This window comes from Triticum urartu, chromosome 3A, assembly GCF_056163025.1.
Source record: "Triticum urartu cultivar PI428250 chromosome 3A, HENAU_Tu73, whole genome shotgun sequence".
NCBI classification, from domain to species: Eukaryota; Viridiplantae; Streptophyta; class Magnoliopsida; order Poales; family Poaceae; genus Triticum; species Triticum urartu.
In genome coordinates, this window is record NC_141875.1 from 22,122,526 (window position 1) to 22,139,289 (window position 16,764).

The following is a 16,764-nucleotide window of genomic DNA, read 5'->3' on the forward strand; positions in this document are numbered from 1 at the left end:
AAAATTATTCTGTAACATAGTTCTTTAATCCAAAGTGTGAGGAACTTGGTCTGTCCCGTGGGAGCTTTCCTTTTTGAATACCTAGAATTATGTTGTTCTTCCCCCACTCCAACATGGTTTGCTTATGTCTGAACTTTTTCTTTAGAAGGGCGTCTAAGCAGTATGTAGATTCAAATGACATGTGGATTCATGGGCAGAAGTATATCACTGTAGTTTGGGCTTTAGAGGGAGATGCTCTGGTTGCCGTAGATTTGTGTATAACTTATTTCCCTACCAATATACACAACATGATTTTCTGCAACAATGTTGCTTCTGTCAACGTTGGTTCCCAACGCTGGATAACTACGGTTTGGAACAAGGCCAGACAGCACGAAGTTTAACTTGTAGCCTCAACCGCTGTCGGTGTTAATTATGAGAGATATTAGCAGGCAATAGGTTATCCGAAACTGAAGATGCACCCAACTGCATACAGTTCCTTACATCTTTGAGCCATAGTAGAGCTGCTAGCCTATTGTTCGGACTGAATTTCACACCAACGTTGGGTATCTCATCATAGATCAGTGTTTGAGAAGCTAAAAAGAATCATGATCCTGGTTTAGTTCTACTAGCATTTAGCATGAGAAAAGGAAAATAGAAGAAGGATTCAATAGAGCTACCCTGCAAGTAACTTAGACACATAAAGCATATTTCAATAATCAAATTAGGTAGGCCTCCTGCCTGCCGCCCTGCCCCTCGTCTCTGCCATCTTATCTCGCTCTCCAGATCCACCAAGTTATTACCATCCTCTTGCTAGGTAAGGTTGTGCTGCTCTGGTCATCTACTGCTTGTATTTTTACTGGCTGGTTGGTTATATTGCCCGGAGTGATAATGATGGTCATAGTCTGCAGTTACAAGGATTTATTAAGGTCAATTTCTGCTGCTACTGCCTACTACCCCCTATGTTCCTTTCTGTACACATGGACAGTATATACTTTGTTAACAAACAGTCTGACTGACTGCTGATTTGCTTGACTTACAAAACCATGTTGCTAACATGCTGGATTGAGGATACGGTTGTTCGAATCTTTGGAATTTTTGAAAAGCCACTTAATACGCTATCAACTGTTGTTGCTCTAGTGCTATTGCACAGTCTACTAGGATGATTTTACATTACATTTTTCTGACATGGAGCAAAGAAAATAGCTCTGATAATAAACAAATGCTTCGTTGTGCAGAGGTATTTTTTTAGTAATTCTTGGAATTTAGCATGATGCGTTCCTGCAAATTGTTGCTCGACGTATCTGAATAGTACTGATGCACTTCTAATTAGAGATGTTTTTCCTGATGCTGTATGAATCTATATTGTTCTGCTTCCTGATCGCATACTGTCAAGTATGTCCGTTTGCTGTTACTGGACTATGCTTTGCGGTGCAGTCTGAATTTTTGTCAGTAGGTTTACCTCAAGCATGAACTAATGTTTCCTGTACGTGTACAGTTTTTTAGAATGGAAAAACAATTACACTGATTGATTTTTCAAACTCTCTACAACTTGCTGTGGTGCTATTATCGCAGAACACCATGGTTCTGCTTTTATTTGATACAGTTTTAAAGCAACATAGCTCTGAGAACAATTACTAGCCGATACATAAATTTATTATTATGCAACACTGTACTGTATTTCTCCAGCTGAGGCTTCTCTTTCTGGTCCTTGCTCCCCTATAAACTTGAGGTATGCATCTCTGATTGCATGTATCTCCGCCGCTGCATTTCTCGTCAGTGCTCGGTCTCGGGGCTGTTGCTTTGAGCAAGATATGCCAAGTCTGAAGACTGAAACCAAACACTCCTGCATTCCAGTAATTGTAGTTTCATCTTGTTGTCCGCTGTGGAGCCACATCGTTGGGTCAGCTATCTCCAGAGTTCTATCTGGAACAGCATCGTCGGCAAACTTATGCAGATCCAATGAATCTCCGAACGTGCCTTCTGTTGGGCTCCTTCCCGTAAACATCTCAAGCAGCAATATGCCAAGGCTATAAATATCACCGGTTGTTGAGACCGTAGAGCCTTCTCCGTACTCTGCAATTATGCAAAACTTTGTGGCTAGCATGCCATCGAGTGAAAAGTAAAATATAAAATTAGAAGAGTTTAAGTTACCTGGAGCAACATAGCCTATGGAACCTCTAATTCCAGTTGAGCTATATGAAGTTTGCATCCCCTCACTTGTATTTTCTTGAAGGATCCTTGATATGCCAAAGTCTCCAACTCGTGCGCTCATGTCTTCAGCAAGAAGAATGTTGCTTGGCTTAAGATCGCAATGGATTACCAATGGCTGACAGTAGTTGTGCAGATATTCTACTGCGTCCACAATATCGACAGCAATGCCAAGCCTCTGGGCAAGGCTAAGCGTGTTGTTTGTAGTGGGCTCTTGAGATTTTGGATGAAGCCAACTATCCAAGTTACCATTGGGCATGAACTCAAAAACCAATGCCTTGAACTCTTGACCTTGGTGGTTGACACTCGAACAAGAAGTAACGATCTTGATGAGACAACAGTGTCGTATCCTTCTCATGGCCTCACATTCAGCCTCAAAACTCTTGGAATACCTAGATTGACCAAGGTTAAACACCTTGACAGCCAATGTTCTGTCTTCAGTGTCCAGAACACACTTATAAACCGCACCATAACTTCCTCTCCCAAGCAAGTTGACTTCTGAAAATCCATTAGTTCCTCTCAGTAATGCACGATAGGGAATTCTCTTGTAATGGTCATCATCAACTGAATTTTGTGCTGATGTCTTCTGGTTTGGTTTGAGCTTCTTGCGAAATATCCAAGCAAGAAGAATAACTGAAAGTGAGAACAAGATTGCTCCAGTTGTTGCTAAAGAAATCACAAGAGACTTCGGCGCATTTTTCTTGTTCTTGCTTATGGAGCATGGAGCCAAATGAAGTTGAGGTGTACCACCACACAAGTTGACATTCCCAGCCACTGCTAAGTAAGTGATGTTTCTGAAAACACCTTCATTTGGAACCCCACCTTGCAAATTATTGAAGGATACATCCAGTTTGGATAATGCTGTCAAATTCTCTAGAACTACTGGGATTGACCCTGACAAATTGTTGTGCGCTAGGTACAGTCCCTGCAGGTTGCCAATGCTACCAAGGGCCTCAGGAATATTACCAGAGAACTTATTCATGGTCACGTTCAGTATACCGAGCCCCTTTATATCTGCCAGTGACGGAGGTATGCTTCCCTCTAGCGAATTGTTGTCTAAGAATAGCCATTCCAACACTACGCAATTCTGTATACTGTCAGGTATCTTGCCAGACAACTGATTTCCTGATAGAACCAGATGGTTAAGATTTGACAAACTACCAACTTCATAAGAAAGGGGTCCAGAAAGGGAGTTGTATGACAAGTCCAGATAGTAAGAAAGGCCAGGTAATTTGAAGATCTCTCTGGGTATTGAGCCGTTAAGACGGTTCATTGAGAAATCCAGTTCAAAGAGGTTTTTCAGCTGCCCCAGGCTTGCCGGAATTGGCCCCTCCAAGTTGCCAAGGTATGCTTTAAGCTTATTCAACTGTGACAGGTTTCCTAGCGATGGCGGTATGAGGCCAGACAAGCTATTATTATACAATGATAGCACGTTCAAGTTCTGTAGCTTGCCGATGCTCTTTGGAATCACTCCGGACATGTAAGTGTTTGCTATCACCAGTATTTTCAGACCAACCAAGTTGCCGATATCTGCAGGTATGCTCCCAGAGATCCTATTATCCTGCAAGTATAGCCGCTGGAGAGTGGTTGTGAGGTTCACAACTGAACCCGGTAGCTGTCCCCCAAAAGAATTGTTGCTGAGTACCAATACCTGCAGCAGGCTGCAGTTTGACAAAGAAGCGACGAACTCCCACCCCTTACTATCATTAGCTTGGAGCCTATTGTCAGACACGTGCAGGTATTGAAGCACTCCGAGCCTCCCTAATGCGGGAGGCACATGCCCGCTAAATCCATTTCCCCAGGCAATAAGCGACATGAGATGAGACATATTGGATAGTGATGAAGGGAGGACTCCAGTGAATTGGTTAGAAGGTAAGCTTAGAACTTTCAGCTTGGGGAGCTTGCTTCCGATATTGTTTGGGAGGCCTCCGTGAAGCGTATTGAACGCCACCACAAAGAATTCCAACGACGACCAGTTGTAGAGAGAAGGTGGAATCATACCAGAGAGGCTGTTTTGGGCGAGACTGAATTTCCGCATGCTCTGGAAGAAGCTTCCGAACCTCGACGGGATCGAGCCGGTGAGCTGGTTGCTGCCTAGATCAAGGTACCATAGATGGGACAGATTGGCCAGTGACGCAGGAACAGGGCCCGTGAACAAGTTGCTGCTCAGCGAGATCACTGCCAGAGACGCCAGCTTCTCCCCGAGCTCAGGCGGGATGCGCCCGCCAAGCTTGTTGTTGTCCAGCACCACCTCGGTCATGCTGACGCAGGAGCTCAGGTTCACCGGGAACGTGCCGGAGAAGGAGTTGCCGTCCAAGTGGAGCCTCTGCAGGCGGCGGAGGCGGCCGAGGCTCGCCGGGATGCCACCGCGGAGCGAGTTGGAGTTCAGGTTGAGCGTCCGCAGGAACGTGAGGTTCCCGATGGCCGGGGAGAGCGCTCCGGCGAGCCCGGCGCCGTCCAGTCTGAGCGCAACCACCCGCGCCGGCCTCCGGCGGCTGCACGTCACGCCTTCCCAGCCGCAGAAACCGGCGCTGCTGTTCCAGGAGGCCAGCGAGCCGCCGGCGTCGCTGACCTCCGCTTTGAAAGCAAGCAACGCGGCCTCATCGCCACTCGCGGTCGCCATGGCGGCCAGGAATGAGCATACCAGCAAACCCATGCCCCCCTTCGCCATTGCCATGCTCCCCTCTTGGTTTGGTTGGCAAGTACAGTAGTAGCAGAAGCAGCCTCGTTGCTCCGTTACTATAATGCAGCATGCCCTTCTGGTCTTCGCGTGATTGACTGTCCTGAGTGCTGCGCTAACTGTATGTAATGTATGCAGGCTTTGTCCTCTTTTGACGACTTGGGAACGACTGATCCCAAAAGGAACTTGGGTCAGCAGTCAGCAGCGTCCAGGTTTTCTCTAACTGGATGCAAGAATATGGAGATTGAGTCGCACCATCCCAAAAGGCATCACCACTATGGTTATCTGATCCGAGAAAATTCTATTGCAGTAGCTAGCTAGCTCATCGGTCAGAGTTGGACACAAGTTGTTCGGTGCTTTAACTTGACAGTGACAAGATTTTCCATGTGTTTGACGAATGTGGCCAGAGAAAACTGAGCCAGGGAGGAGAAAGTTGATTATGCTTCTTTTTTTTTAATGCGGAACCCAGATGATCATATTTTTCAGATAAACTTCAGCAACTGCACAGGCTCCAGCCATATCTACCGCTGAAACTTTTGGGGTTTCTTATTTTAAACACCATAATTTTCAGATAAACAGCATCCTCCTTCTTGCCCTAGACTGAAGCTACGGCGATCCATCAGTAGAACATTGAAATTCATTGCTCAGAGTTGCTCAATGTAACCGGCCCATCAGAGAATTGCCATTCTTTTAGCACAAGGCTGGCTGACAGTTAACTGTATTCAAGCATTATATGGCCGACATGAATTATGCACTTGTGGCAATGCTGATCGACGCCGGAGGAATTATGCACTTGTAACTGGCAAACAAACTACCAGTTCTCTGTTTCCTCCATTAGCACTTATTTTGCTTCATTCACAGCTTGCTTGTCCAGGTTTAATGTAAGTCTCACTCTGAATTATATTGTTCTTCCTCCACTCCAACATTGTGTTCACTTATGTGTGAACCTTTTTCTTTTCTTCTGCGAGGACAACTATGTCTGAACTTCAGTGACAGAAGATCATGCTAGAATGGCAGAAGGGTGCTTCAACCTGAATGCATGTGGATTCATTGGACCATTCATGGTCAGAAGAATGTTCCTTCTCTGAACATTGGTTCCCAGCGCAGGAAGGTTAACCTGAAACTTCAATAGGTTATTTTTAGAAAACACTCCAGCTTTTTCGTATTGTACTCTCCCATTTTGTATAAATACAGGATAATCAGAAACGGAAGATGCGTACAGTTCTTTAACATCTTCGAGCTGTATCACAGCAAAGCTGTTAGCTTATTGTTCGGATTGAATTTTGCATCATCATTGAGTATCTTATCATAAATCAAGTGTTTTTTTTTTGAGGGAAATGCCATATCATAAATCAAGTGTTTTTTTTAGGGAAATGCCATATCATAAATCAAGTGTTTGAGAAGGTTGAAAGAACAAAAATAATGATTCTGGTTTATCTGTACTAGCATTTCACATGAGAAAAGGGAACATTCTCAGTAATCCAGTTTGAGCGATGAAACGCTTTGCATAACGTGAGCCCGTAAGAAGTAGGAGAAGTTGCGCCAAGAAGGAGAAAGTGGATTCTTCTGGGTTTTTTAATGCAAAAAATAACCCAGATAGCCATATTTTCAGATAATTTTTAGCAGTTGCCCATGCTCCAGCCATATCTATCACTGAAAATTTTGGAAAATTTTGAAACAAAAATCCAAAGGGGTCCAATTTTATAAAGAGTCACCAGTCAAGGATTTGGTTACCAGTACCAAAAAAAAAAGAGGGGACATGTTGATCTAGTAACCGTCGGTAACCAGGAAATACCATTTTCTTATTGCTAAAATCTTCAGACTTCAAAATAATGTGTGGCATTTTTGTCAAAAAATAAGGAAATCTTGGCAAATTCGTCAAGTCCATTACCAAAACCATGGTAGCATTGTATACCCGTGTGCAAAATGGCGAGCCTTTGGTAAGCTGCAAATACTGATGCTTCAGCACTAGAGATACCACAAGTCATGTACACTCTTTCTGAAAATTTACAACCCATTTTCAAGGATTTTTGTACAACTTTAAGGGCGTCGGGGCGTGATGATTTCGCCGTGATTTCCTACCCATCTACTTACTTACAAGCAACCGCTGATAAATTATATAATTATATAGTTCTGCGAAAAATGATTAGCACTTTCGCCATCTTGTCTGTGGAGTGTATTTGTTGATCTAATTACTAGCAGGAGGTCCTTGCAGGACCGGAGGATGTCCTGAGGACTTCAGAACCAAGGTCACGTATCTTTTGCAGCATCAAGGCCTTCTCCCGCTCCAGCTGCTGTATGTACAAATCCTGCTCGTCCTGGACGCTCTCCACCTCCGTCAGGGCCAACGACAGCGCCTCCGCATCGCCGCCGTCGTCCACCAAGCCCGAGCATTTCTTCAGGCTGTCTCTCATCTGCAGAGTTTCAAAGGATGTTCATCACACGGGACATATAAGCAGTGATGGATGTCACAGAGGAGAATTAATGTTGGCAGGAGTGAACGGCAAGCATGGATTTATGCATTGGCTCACCTGTGCTGATATCTTGTGTCCTTTGCCGAGGGCGGACGCATCTGTCAGCAGGCTGGTTTTCTTTTCCGAGTTCGCGACTCTCCGGGTGATCTTCACATGGATTTCTCCGCTCCGCACTCCTTGCAGCGGTATCCATTTGTCGGCGGGTTGATTCGGAGAAAGCATGCTGTATTCAACGGTGCAGTTGCCTATGCTGGCGGTTGGAAGGACCGCGTTATGGTCCTTGACATGCAGGATCATGGGCTCTCCGGTTTCCGCAAACTCAAATGTCTGGTTCCAGTTTGGAGCCAGCGTCTTGTAAATGACCTGCATAGAAAGAATTATTCAGCTCAAATTGGTTCCCGCACCTAGCATCTGCAAGTAAAAGACTTTGACTTATTCTGGAGCCTCAGATATCTATACTCCTATATAGTATAGGAGTAGCAAGTCATATGAACCGTTGGATCTTCCTAATCGGACGGCTCAAATTAAATGGCTTGTGTTACCGGTATACGTGGCTGCATATGAACCGCTGGATATGTCAATCTAATGGCCTACATTGCAGGGATTCGCTGGGCCATTTCTCTGTGCTGCCAGTCTGCCACTCTCAGATGTAGTAGTACTTTCTAGGATGTGCATGTGACTCTCCTTGCGTTCTTTGTAGCCAAGTCACTATCCAGAAATTTCCATTTCCAGCAGACTCCGGTGATGCATGCAGGTGTAGAGTAGAGTGGCACGAGAAGTACTAGCAGTAGCAACTAGCAAGTACGCATCATGACGAGAGAGAGAGAGAGAAAGCATGTGATGGTGTAGCCTGGGTAAAGGCACACAAGCTAAAACAGATTAAAAAAAGTGGCAAACGGTGAAAATGTAATATATGTACATTTAAATAGCTTTTACTTTCTCTTATAAATTTATTTTACAAATATTTATTACCCTTGTTTTCTTAGTTTTTATCAATAATTCTGTGAAAAAACTCTGATCTGCAAAACAGACAGAATTAATGTTTAAATTATTATTTTATTTCTAACGATAAATAACTTGCAAACAATACTCTCTCCGTTGCTCAATCTAATATTTCCTCTGCCATAGTAAGTATCGCAGTTTTGAACTGAAGTTAAACTTAAACTTTATTAAGACAAATTTGAGGACGAACCTGGTATCCTTTTTCTTATGGTATTCTATATTGTGTAAATTCGGTATTACACATATATATTTAGTAAATCATGCAAAGTTTTATAATTAATAATTAATTAGTTCAAATCATGATACTACTTAACTTCTTTTGTGAAATACTCCCTTTGTCCCAGAATATAAGAACGTTTTTGACACTATGCTACTGTTAAAAACGTTCTTATATTTTGGGACGGAGGGAGTATGATACTACTTAAAATTACCCACATGTATGTGTGTTAATAACTATCTCTACACGTGCATGGCACGTGCCATTTACTAGTAGAAATGGTGGCAAAGACATGATTGCAAGAGTTAGCATTATACTCCCTGACGTTCTCACGTGAGCTCTTCCACTATGCTCACTGCTAAGCACAGACTGCTATGCTTACAGGATTTGGATAATCATTATTAATGACACACTATCAAATAATTATTCATGGCAGGTACTGCTACATTAGTGTGTGTGCACAGTTTATGCCTTCACCATGGTACTGAGCTTATTTTCTCTGTTTTAAAACTGCTCGGAAATTCAGTATGACTCGCGCTGTATCTACTGGGACAGATTCCATGTAAGAGAAATGTAATGGAACTCTTGACTGATGAAAAATGTCAATAGAACTAATCACCAGACCTTGGTTCGCTTCTTCTTGTTCCCATATTGCACCCTGACATAAGGATCACTAGTTCCTCTAAGATCAGCAGCAACAAGATCCCTGGCTTCAATTATTACTAGCTCGATCCAGCCAGCTTCAACTTTACTGCTTGATCTCTGTAAAAAAAAGAAGCACAATTCACACCCAAGAGGCACAAATAAGTTGACAAAATGGAGACTATGAGGTTACCTGACTTTAACAGAAATCAAGGATACACACACAACTAGCAGTGGAGGGTTTCATGGGTACTACTAAGATAACTGTACAGAACATCACAATTTAATAGTTCTAGTAGGATCCTTAGCAAAATGTACTGGTGGTTGGTGCTCTTTCACAATCAAGAAATTCAATGCTTAGGAATGCACACCTTCAGACTGTCGTTGTGATCATTTGGTATTGCCTCTATTTCGAGCCTGATCTCTCCTGAATCTACTTTTTCAAGTGGTACCCACACATCTCGGCTAGCACCATCTAGAAGTCCCTCCAGATTTACTCTTGCGCTGCCAATGCTATCATCACTGAATGTATCTAAATTATAGCATTTGACCTTCAGATATTCACCACCACCAATCTCATCAAATTCAAACTTGTCATTCCAAACTGGTTGGGCCGTACGGGAGAGTGTCTTTGTTCTGTATAGAGCCTAGTGAAATAATCTGATATTAGAATACAAAATTATCTAAGCTGAATATATTATTTTTGTTAGTGAAACCAAATTTGAGCAAGGTAGCAAAACCTTTCCATACTGGAGTTTCACATAAGGATCGCATTTCCCAGATTTACTGTTTACTGCAAGGGCCCTACCCTCCACTACTTTGACTCTGAGCTTCCTTCCTGTCCTTGACTGAAGCTTCGGTGATCCATCAATGGAACATTGGAATTCATTGCTCAGAGAGTTACTCAATGTAACCGACCCATCAGAGAATTGCCATTCTTTTAGCACAAGACTGACAGTTAACTGCAAACAAAAGGATTTGGAACGGTTTGCAGTGCAATCAATAAATATAAAGCAGTTCAAATATGTAACTATATACATATAGTAAGGATAACCTCCAACACATATGGCATAATTGGCAAAGCAGACAGACTAATATACTTTCTTTAGTTAGCTTATATGAAAATTAGCCAGCAGATATGAATCCATGTATTAGAAGTTACAATCTTATATCAGGTCTAAAAACAAATAGGCCATATATTATGTGAAAAGAACTGATGATGGACAGATAGTTACTAAAGAATAAACGAAAATAAATAGGCTAGTTACCTCGCCTGTGATATCCTCCTCAAATGGAACCACCATTCCAACTTCTTTCCCACAATGCTCAGCATGCCTTGCAACCACACCATCATTATGTCCTATAGCCCAGAATATTGTCGAACCATCTAAAACATACTTGACCTGTTCAAATCGATTCCTTAGTGTCCTTGTTATGCAGGAAGAACCTCAAACGTCTAAAGTGATGAAAAACATGGTGAAAGAAGAAACTTGACACCCTACCTTTATCTCGCAGCTTGTCAGGTAATTATACTTGACACCATCGGAATCCAGTTCATACAGAAGAAACTTGACAACACCTGTCTCTCCATGCAGTACCATGTTAAATGTGCTATTCCATGTAGGATTTGGACCCTCACAAGTAGTTGTTTTTCTCGTCAAAGTGCCGACTTCTACCTCAATAAATGTATGTGCCCTCCTGTTAAGAGGAATCCCAGGTGTAGTGTTTCCACTTGAGCTTTGGTTGTTCCCTAACTCATTAGTTCTGCTCTTTCTGCCAAGATTACTAGCTGAAACAACAGTAACAGAAAGAACACCACCAACTGCTTGTTTCTTCAGATCTACTGGTGGCAAAGAAAAGCAGAGACGGCGAGGCTCAACCATTGTCTTGGCTATTGTTTCAGTCAAAAGCTTTACCTGAATGGATTTAAGAAGCATGCATTAGATATGTCAACTGAATTTGGCTTCTAAATGTCAGTACACAATGGCCGCCGCCATTACCCTAAGAAGATGCAAAGATATCAAGGACTGAATTAAATGGTCCACACAGACCCACCAGCCATGTTGAGACACCCGGTAACTCCATACCAGGAACTGTTTGGCTTCCACCACTTCCAAATGCTACACCTATCCTGACTTCTGGAGTAGATTCAAAAGAATAGAGGACAGCTTCGCCATCAAGAATGGGACTCAGTAGAAGCTGCAACAATGTGATTTGAATCAGAGATAGTAGCAGAACTCAATCCTGCACAGCGCAGTACGCTGATGCAGCTCGGGAGAGTCGATTGTTATCAATTCAGATCTGTTAATAAACATAGAATGTACCCCCCCCCCCCCCCTGCCAATTGCAAATTAGTTGGACCAAGTCTATAGAAAATTATAGTCCCTCCTTCCCACAAAATGGATCCCGTAAGTTTTTTCTTAAGTCAACAAACTCCAAACTTAAAAAAGTCCGACATAAGACAAAACTTTAAGGACTTAATCTTTTAGGAAGGAGGGAGTATAAACATCTACAACACCAAATTAGTTCATCATATCCATCATAAAATATATTTCCATAATATATACTTGATTTGTAGATATTAGCACATTTTCCCATAGACTTAGTCAAATCTAGAGTTTGAACTAGGACAAAACTAGAACTTCAATTAATTTGGAACAGAGGGAGTAGTCAAGACAAAAAAATGTAACGGTATAACCATTGGGGCAAAGAAAATCAATGTACGGAAAATTCACTAAGCCTCGCAAAAAAGTGCTTCCTGTGAAATAACACAAGACACCATGTCCTTGCTGTGACACGCTTGTAATCTAAACTGCATGCTAACGCTTTTTTCCTTTGTCAACCACTCATAATTAAATGGCTCTTGCAAAACACATTTTTCGTAGTCAGTCTCTTGACATTATTAAAAAAAGTTTGAAACATGTCACTTTCAAATTAGATATAATGGTTAGATAGAGTATAACCAATGGAGAGAGCACAGAAGACATACATCTCCCTTGATGTGGATGCTGTTTATAACAATGCGAGCAGTGCCCATCAGAGGTTTTGCTAATTTCGCCATAAACATCACACTCATCTCTTTGCTGTGCCAATCAAAACCCAAGGACATGACTTGCTGCATATTCAAAAATAAACAAATTATAGTGTTAAGTTGTGTCTTAAATAAACTATATGGATTGTACAAGTCTTTCAGATAGCACACAATACAGAATATGGACAACTACCTGTTCACCTGAAGTCATCCAGCGCATACCCTGCTCTCCCAAGGTAGGTGGGCAAGAACCGAGTGAGAATTCCTGTAATTCTATTTTATCCTGGGGATGTAAGACCAAAGTTTTAGCACTGCAACCACAATAGCAAACAAAGAAGGAAAATGAATTAAGGGGAACTTACAATCAGTTTTGGTTTTCGATTCTTTAAGCGTCTCTGCAAAGTTGTAGACTCAGGTCAGCTACTTATAAACAAAAAACTGTAGAAACCAGTAAGCAACATATCTTGCAATGCATATTGACTACCTCAAATTAACAGAACCAAAGGGAATTTTGTAATTAAATTTGATTTGTAGACAATCAACTTCCATGGATCAAAGCATATAGTACAATCTAATTTGATTTGCCAAAACCTTTTGAACTACCGACTGCTAAGTTGCATCCAAGCAAAAAAATATAATATCAAGATATGGTGCAGAAGCTGACCTCGACGGTAGATTGAAACTTCTTTGATAGTTTCGGTTCCATGTAGTTTGGCCAAACTTCAATCAAAAGTTTGTTCAACCACTCGCAAGGCTCTATCGGTGTGGTAGGCTACAACAGAGGTAAAATGAGTATTGACTGTATATCCATAAATAAACAGAAACATAAATAAAGCAAGGGAACGTCACATACTGTTGTGTTCAGTATAAGGTGCTTCCATCTTTTGTTCAAATCTTCTACAGCCATCTTTCGTTTAAACCTCCCATACTGCATCAGTGATATAAAAGTGTAAGGACTAAGAAGACAAACAAACCATCAGGGGCCCAGATAAAATGCTGTTTGTGCTGTCAATCTCACATTCCAAATCATCATTAACACTTAACGAAATAAAACATATCAGAATGTCTGAATAAATAAAAAGGTATAGTTCACACTCTGTTTCTCTTTCAGAAAGTACAAAAGTATCATGTGAACGCCCAAGACCAGACACTATATCCCTACGAATCTATTCATGATCTGAACAAAACACAGGGGAAAGAAACAACAGCTACCTGAATGGTCGCCCAGACGGCGGCCGCGAGGGGCACCCAGTTGGAGAAGGGCACGACCCAGCGCTCGACGAACCACGCGAAGAGGCCGAGCGGGATGAGGAAGGGGAGCAGGGGCTGCTCCACCATGACCTGGTTAAAGAAGTCGAGCGCATCCTTGGCGTGCAGCTTCTTGAGCCCCTTCTTCGGCATCTCTGCTGCACCCTTGGCCCTGCGGCTTCAGGAACAAGCCACTCCACTCTTGTAGGATTCCACACAACACAAGCACACACACCTTGGCGCGGTGACTGACAGACAGAGATGGCTTTGTGTGGTGCTTTACGCCTTTGTTTCCACTGGTCTCTGTCTTGCTCCTACGCCCATCTCATCTTTTTGCACGCACCACACACAACTTTCTCAGGCACACTACCTGTCGTCCGTCCACCTGCAATTCAGCACGAGTTAATGCCTGGCCGCATCATGAAGAGGCACCACCGTGAGATGATTAGGTCCTAGAACTGCTATTGGCTACTAGTATTGCTCCCACTTGTGGGATCTTTCAGTTCCACCTGTCCTTTCTCTCCCGATCCCCCATCTACTAGTGTATAGAGAGAATAATACAGTCCCTGAATTGAAATTCGTGCCTCGTACCGGCAATTATCATGGAGAAATTGACCTACTGCTATTTGGCTATGGGCTATGGCAATTGCTCTGCTCCCCCCACTTGTGAGATCTTTCAGTTTCACCCGTCCTTTTCCCCTTGTAGAATAAATAAAATTCATGGCGCGTGCTAGGCAATTATGATGGGGAAATTGACCCAGATGAGCCTGCCTACCCAGGTCAATGGCCGAATCACGAGCCGTCTAGAACCGCGGAAAAGTAGAGGGGAGGGGGGAAGTCTATGGCACAGTGTCTTGGTCAGAATTGGGCAGCATCGCAATCTGGCGCTGGGGAGTCGGGAATTGGGTGCGAATCGTCGGCGGGAAGACTTGCATGAATGCGAGGAGGAGGAGGAGCGAAAGAGAAGAGAAGGAACCAACCTGGCGCCGGCCGCCGGACGCCGCGCCGTGGACCGACTGCCGGCCGGCCGGCAGGCAACCGCCCCCTCCCGGAACACGCGGCTTCCTCCTCCGATTGAAAGGAAACCTCGGCCGATGTCCCGGGCGGAGCCGCCGGGGCAATAATAAGGATCGCCGGGCCCGGCGGCGAGTATGGCAAGTTTCGGGGCCGGTTGGGGTCGGGATCGATCGGGTTCCCTTGCTTTCCTTTGGATTGGAGCGCTGGCTCGCTCGCTGTCCGTGGGTTGGGTTGGGTTGGTATTTTGGAAGCTTCGGGTGGGGGGAGCGGAGGAGGAGCGGAATGCGTCCGTCAAATTTGGGAGGCTCCTCTCCTCTGCGCCGCTCTGCCTTGGTGCGGGAGGGAAATGAAGAGAAGAGGGGCAGTTGAATCAACCGCACCGCACTCCGCTCCGCTGCGGAGTCTGAGTCTGACAGGCAGCACGAGGGAGGGCGCGTCCAGTTTCGCTTTCGTGCACACCCCGAAAGGACGACGACGACGACGACGGTGTGCGTCGCGCTCGGATCGGAAACCGCCAGAACATAATGACGAGATTCCGTTTGGGCTGGGCGGGTCGGGTGGGCGGCGGTCGACGTCCGTCGATCTGCCCCTCCACGGCGACGCGTGCCGCTCGGTTGGCGTTGGCTTCGCGCGCGCTCACGCCGGCTGCGGGGACAATGCCCGGTCACCGCTTATTTTCGTCCGCCAGCCTTAGGGCATTTCCCGCGCCTCAGGAAGGCCTCCCAAGTGTTTTTTTTTTTCGTCGGCATCAAAAAACGGCCCAGTCGCGTTCTCAGGAGCCCGATTTTCGCCGGCCTGGGCCAAAAACAGCGCCAGCGGATCCAGGTCGAACCCGGCGCGCTGGGGGGCGCCGGGGCGAACTGTTTTGGCGCGAAAAAGCCGCGGGCCAGCCGCGTCGGGGACACGACGACTCGTCTTCCCCCAACTGCCTCGGTTCCCGCGGGGAATCAATGGCTGATTCCTCACGGACGGCGCGTCTCGGGACGGCGCGCCGACGCCTCCCCTCCCTTGCACGCGTACACACGAGCGCGGAGCGGCTATAAAAGCCGGCGGTTCTCGCCGGTGTCCACACCAGACTCGCCCCTCGCCGCCGCCCAGCCCCTCTCACTCCGTCTCCGTCTTCCTCTCCCGAGCGCCACCGGCAGCCCTTCTCTCTCCCTCTCTACCACCGCCGAGCCCGTCGCCATGGCAGAGCGCTTCCCCGAAGACGAGGCGGCGGCGAACGGCTTCGGCCGGCGTTCGCTCCGCGAACAGGAGTCCTGACTCCTGTTCCAGGAGAACATCCCAGCGCCGCCGGACATGCGCGTCGGGCCGACGGGGTGGCGGCTCAGCGACGGGGGAGTGCCCGTTCCCCCGTTACCCGACGCCGTGGCGAAGCCACGTACTTCGCCGAGGAGGTCGAGGTCGCGCGCGCCTCCCTGACCGACGACGAGTGCTCCCTCCCCCAGTACGCCGCCGGCAATCACGCGGCTTGGGCGGCGTACTTCCAGCGCCGCCAGCAGCAGCGCCTGGCCTCCACCAACGACGCGCCGGTGGTCGGCGGCGTGAAGAACAGCGTGGGGCGCCACCTGTGGTGGGGCGTCCCGGGCCGCACGCTGGAGGGCGTGCTGACGCACCTCGACGACGGCAACAACCCGCCGTTGACCTATCCTGCGACGGGGGCCGCCCCGTCGCAACACCGACGCATGGGCGCCAAGGAGGTTCGCCCCCTCCTCGTCTTCCTCCTCTCGCTCATCTTCCCACTCCTCCGGTTCTCCGGCGCTTCTCGGCGTCAAGGCCGAGCTCGCGGCGGAGACGCCAATCGATCGGCGCACTCGCAGCGTCGGCATCGTCATCAACGAGGGCGGCCGGCGCGCCCCCTCCTCGTCGGCTCCTCCGCGCTTCGTCAAGCCGAAGATGAAGCCGGGGCTGGCGTCGGTGAAGACGGAGCCGGGGCTGGCGCCGGTGGAGGCGGAGTTCGACGACGACGACGGGGTCCTAGAATGGGTGCGCCAGGACTCCATTGCGATGGAGAAGGCGCGCCGGGAGAAGGAGAAGGAACGCCAGTGCGCCGCCCTGCGCCGCTTCGAGGAGCGTCAACGCGGCCGCGTTGAAGACGGGGTTGTCGTCTTATGCGACAGCGACAACGACGACGACGCGCCGCCGCCAGTCCGCCATGGTGACGCCGGGCAGGGGTCCAGCAGGGGCGCCCGCGTCAAGGAGGAGAAGGCCGACGACGACGATGGCGGCGACGGCGGCGACGACTTCAGCCCTTTTATTTTTTAGA

At 46.3% G+C, this 16,764-nt stretch overlaps 2 protein-coding genes across 2 annotated transcripts; both read right to left on the reverse strand.

Annotated features, from left to right (window-relative positions):
• Positions 1-1,286: 1,286 nt before the first annotated feature.
• On the reverse strand, positions 1,287-5,136 carry LOC125542535 (uncharacterized). Its single transcript, XM_048705604.2, has 2 exons — positions 2,131-5,136; positions 1,287-2,052 (listed from the first exon to the last, which is right to left on the reverse strand). Exons 1-2 carry the CDS (start codon positions 4,862-4,864, stop codon positions 1,637-1,639), a joined length of 3,150 nt encoding a protein of 1,049 aa, XP_048561561.2. The 5' UTR covers positions 4,865-5,136; the 3' UTR covers positions 1,287-1,636.
• A 1,706-nt stretch (positions 5,137-6,842) lies between these two features.
• On the reverse strand, positions 6,843-14,919 carry ATSYTF (C2 domain-containing protein). The gene is made up of 15 exons (XM_048705608.2): positions 14,462-14,919; positions 13,446-13,866; positions 13,087-13,161; positions 12,898-13,005; positions 12,596-12,628; positions 12,427-12,516; positions 12,192-12,317; positions 11,258-11,401; positions 10,705-11,118; positions 10,471-10,605; positions 9,943-10,164; positions 9,574-9,849; positions 9,185-9,322; positions 7,399-7,704; positions 6,843-7,281 (listed from the first exon to the last, which is right to left on the reverse strand). The coding sequence occupies exons 2-15, from the start codon at positions 13,632-13,634 to the stop codon at positions 7,063-7,065; spliced, it is 2,475 nt and encodes an 824-aa protein (XP_048561565.1). The 5' UTR covers positions 13,635-13,866; positions 14,462-14,919; the 3' UTR covers positions 6,843-7,062.
• Between the last annotated feature and the right edge of the window lie 1,845 nt (positions 14,920-16,764).

Excerpts from the sequence above, each read along its gene's own strand:
- LOC125542535 (XM_048705604.2), bottom strand. The coding sequence starts at position 4,864 with ATGGCAATGGCGAAGGGGGGCATGGGTTTGCTGGTATGCTCATTCCTG. Across the intron at positions 2,053-2,130 it reads CATAGGCTATGTTGCTCCAG|AGTACGGAGAAGGCTCTACG; the intron begins GTAACTTAAACT and ends GCATAATTGCAG.
- ATSYTF (XM_048705608.2), bottom strand. The coding sequence starts at position 13,634 with ATGCCGAAGAAGGGGCTCAAGAAGCTGCACGCCAAGGATGCGCTCGAC. Across the intron at positions 12,318-12,426 it reads GGATGACTTCAGGTGAACAG|CAAGTCATGTCCTTGGGTTT; the intron begins GTAGTTGTCCAT and ends TTGAATATGCAG. Across the intron at positions 7,282-7,398 it reads GACACAAGATATCAGCACAG|ATGAGAGACAGCCTGAAGAA; the intron begins GTGAGCCAATGC and ends GAAACTCTGCAG.